Consider the following 4,058-nt stretch of genomic DNA (forward strand, 5'->3'; position numbering starts at 1 on the left):
AATATATTTGTCGTTTCAAAAAAAAAAAGATTAATGTTTTGAAACCATTAACTCTTCAAATTATGTTATTTAATTGATTAGTTAACTAAAATGTTTTGCATATATAAGAAGAACGTTTTCATGCTTGGTTACTCATTTGCTTTTTTCGCTTTTCATTTTTGTTATGTGTAGTGCATGAAATCTGAAAAGAAGGCGCACATATGATGGTTGCTTCATTTTTACATATTGGAATCGATAACACTAGAGAAGTAGGAGGCGTTAAGTGGTGTGAGAAGATCCAGATACCTTTTTTAATTATTTGTATTTTTTTTCTTTGTAAAATCTATTTTTATATTCCCGATTCATCTTAGGTGTTGTTTGTTTTTTCGAAGTGAAACTGTCAGAAGTCTGCGGACCACCTCTGCAGCCCTCTGCAGCAGAAGAGGTGGACCAAAGTGTTGCAGACTGTACTGAGAAGCATGTTTGTTTTTTTAACGTCTGCAGGCTGCTGCAAATATTAAAAAATTTAAAATAAAGTACTTTAATAAACCGAAAATAGTTTTTTAATACCAAAAATTTAATAATTGTAGTCTTAAAATATTGAAATAAAATTCAAACAACCAAATTAATCTTACAATAACATTTTTAAATAAAATTCATACAACCAAACTTTAATAATTCTCATTCCATATTTTGCATCAATTGTTCGACAATTTCATCCCGTAACTGAGTCATATATTCACGGTCCGCTGCAGTACCATGTGTTGGAATATCATCTTTATCATTATCAATGACTGCATTGTTATTCCGAACCGAGACATTTGGTTCATCATATCGTGCAAAATACCCATCATGTAGTCCCTCTCTTCTTATAAAATTATGAAGCGCAAAACATGCTAGGGTAATGTTTCGTTGTGTAACCAACGAGAATGGTGTCATCCTCTTCAATATAGGGAATCGTGCTTTCAAGACACCAAAAGCACGCTCAATGACATTCCGAAGTATTGCGTGCGCATGGTTAAATTTTTCTTTATTCGTTAATGCACGTCTTCGACGGAAATCTCCAAGCCAATACCTCACATTACGGTACGGTGTCATAAAACCTCGAATGTTTGCATAGGCGGCATCACAAAGATAATATTTATCTGTAAAAAAAAGTCATTTATTTTTCAAACTAAGATAAAACTATTTAAATAACCATAAATTTACCTGGTGGTGGAAGCGGGAATGGTGCATGTGGATTTGCTAATGCTTCTGATAAAATTCTAAAATCGTGTGCTATCCCTTCCCAACCGGCCACAACCAACGTAAACATCATGTTGAAGTCACATATTGCCAATACGTTTTGGTAACAATCGCCTTTTCCCCTACTTCTATATAAATCCCGTTTGTTTGCAGGGACAACAACATGTATCAAAGTGCCATCAAGTGCACCAACTGCTCCCTTGAACACCCGTCGTAGCCTCCTATTATGTCCCGGAATGTTTGGATTCGGATTAAAGGAAGTTGGTACTATAATGTCATGTGCGAAAAGCAACATTTTGTCCAACACTTCATGAAAAAACTTATGAATTGTTTGCTTTGAGTGTTGAAATCTCCGCTTGATAATCACATAACGTTGGTTATGACCGATCATCATAAAAAACATAGCCATCTTCTCCTCAACCGACACATGTTTGCTATCCTTTAATGCGTAGTTTACTCTAAAATGAGCACATAGCCGGACAAATGATTCACGGGACATGCGTAGCACTTCAAGACATTGTAGAGGATTACGGTGAAGTAACTCTAACGTAAATTCATGTCCCGTCATTTCCGAATCGTTGTCCCGCACTCGTTTGACACCCCTCTTCCAAAAGTAGCGGACGTACAAGTACATAAGAATTATGAGTAGTATCTTTTTGTCGTGATCCATTACAAACCTATTAATCAACAAAACATATAATAACATAAGATAATAACATAACATAAGATTCAAGTACCAAAAAACATAACATAAGTTTCAAGTACCAAAAAACATATCATAAATCTCAAGTACCTAAAAAACATAACATAAATTTCAAGTACCAAATAACATAACATAACATCTCAAGTACCACATACCATAACATTCAAGTACTAAATACTACAAATAACATTCAAGTAGCAAATAACCAAAAAACATAACCATATAGTTCCAAAACATGCAATTAAAACCTAAACAACTCAAACATATAAACTTAACGAACAATCTTTCCATCCTTTAGAACTCCTAAACTTGTAGCTGTCATCTCAATCCATCCTCTTAATATTTGTGGATCGTTAGGCAAATTTACCCACATCTCTCTTATATTCATCGTCCCTCCAAAAATGTGATACGCAGCAAATCGTAGAGGGTCTACTGGGTCTAACTCGAGCAACTCAAGCTTCTCTAAACATTGGGGAATTGTTGGCCCTTGAGTCAAATGACGTAGAGCTTTTTGCATCTCCAATGCTAAATCATCAGCAGTAATAGAAGCTTTAGGCGAGGCACAAGAAGGTAGATCAGGTGAGGCACTAGGAGCTCGAGGTCTAGGAGTTGATGGTTTAGCCCTTTTGTTGGGGTTACCAGAAGGTGAGGCAGCAGAAGGTGAAGCAGCAGAAGGTGGAGGCTGAGTAAAATTCTCACTAGTATGATTGGAAAAGAAATCATCCTCATCTATGTTAATGGAAGGGGCGTCCATAAGCTGTAGTGGTGCGCCATGGAAAGAAGATGATCCATGTCCCGATGGTGTTTGGGATGTGGCATAGCTGAGATTACCAGATGCACTGTTTCCATCAAAGAGTTCTGTACAAAGCTCTGGAAACAATAATGGGACGGTTTTCAAAGAAGCGGCTTTCGGATGTCCCTAAACGCAATCAATGTAACAAAAGTAATATAAGAATAAATGGCAACTATATAAACAATATACATGTAAATATGTGTGTGTATATATATATACCTTTTTAAAGTCCTCCCACTCCTCATTTGTTAAGTTAAAAGTATTTGTTTGTGGATTGTAAAGGTTTCCAGTTTTGTTTTTTAAGTATAACCATCCTGTGTATTTGGCTTTAAGGTTATCATAGGCGTTTTTTTAATTGTCGTTGATTCAAATCCACGCCATACTTTTCCTTAATAGTTGTTCCTAACTTGTGCCATGATTGTTTGTGCAAACTCAAACCTTTTCTACCCACGGTTTGCACTTCTTCAATACAAGTTTGCAATAAGCATTTTGTTTGCTCATTGGTCCATGTATGTTTATCTCCCATTGCTAACAACAAAAGAAAATATAGAATACATACTTTAGCTACAAAGATTAATCATATTTCAACATAATCAACAAATAAGTTTAGCATATTCAACAACAATACATCATGAATGAACAAAAAAAAACCATATAAGCAAAGATTATACAACACAATCAACAAATAAGTTTAACAATTTAAGCACAAACTTGCATATAAACATAAACTTGATCTCCATTCAAGAAATACAAGTGATAACAATTCAATAATTAAGTTAAAAAAACCATTTCAGCAAAGACTTTAACATATTCAACAAAGATTTATGATTTCAACATATAAACTTGCATATAAATTGGTCCTGATGTCAAAAATTTTTAGCAGAAAATCGGTCCTTATGTCAAAAAATTTGGACAGAAAAGGGTTAAGCTGATGAAACCGAGGGCAGAAAAGATTTGAGCATATAAGTTCATACAATCGGTCCTGATGTCAAAAAAAATTGGACAGAAAAGGGTTAAGCTGATGAAACCGAGGGCAGCAAAGATTTGAGCATATAAATTCATACAATCGGTGATGTCAAAAAATTTGAGCATATAAATTCATACAATCGGTACTCAAAATGCATAAGAAATTAGAAAATTGGTACTCAAATTCATACAATCGGTACTCAAATGCATAAGAAATCAGAAAAAAAAAGAAAAAAAAACTTACCTGATGAAACCGAGGGCAGCAAAGATCGCACGTGAAGACGATGGCAGCAGCAGTGGCGACCGGCGATTGAGGGGGAACCGCGACCAGCAACCGGCGATGGAGGGGCAGCGGAGGCTGGAGTCGGTCTT

At 35.5% G+C, this 4,058-nt stretch overlaps 2 protein-coding genes across 2 annotated transcripts; both read right to left on the bottom strand.

Annotated features, from left to right (window-relative positions):
• Positions 1-660: 660 nt before the first annotated feature.
• LOC145139384 (uncharacterized) lies at positions 661-1,897 on the bottom strand. The gene is made up of 2 exons (XM_079073225.1): positions 1,189-1,897; positions 661-1,124 (listed from the first exon to the last, which is right to left on the bottom strand). Exons 1-2 carry the CDS (start codon positions 1,892-1,894, stop codon positions 661-663), a joined length of 1,170 nt encoding a protein of 389 aa, XP_078929351.1. The 5' UTR covers positions 1,895-1,897.
• A 117-nt stretch (positions 1,898-2,014) lies between these two features.
• Positions 2,015-3,054, bottom strand: LOC145140906 (uncharacterized). The gene is made up of 2 exons (XM_079074291.1): positions 2,940-3,054; positions 2,015-2,846 (listed from the first exon to the last, which is right to left on the bottom strand). Exon 2 carries the CDS (start codon positions 2,679-2,681, stop codon positions 2,199-2,201), a length of 483 nt encoding a protein of 160 aa, XP_078930417.1. The 5' UTR covers positions 2,682-2,846; positions 2,940-3,054; the 3' UTR covers positions 2,015-2,198.
• Between the last annotated feature and the right edge of the window lie 1,004 nt (positions 3,055-4,058).

The sequence above is a fragment of the Lactuca virosa genome, chromosome 9, assembly GCF_052849685.1.
Source record: "Lactuca virosa cultivar CGN04683 chromosome 9, Lactuca_virosa_CGN04683_v6, whole genome shotgun sequence".
NCBI lineage: Eukaryota > Viridiplantae > Streptophyta > Magnoliopsida > Asterales > Asteraceae > Lactuca > Lactuca virosa.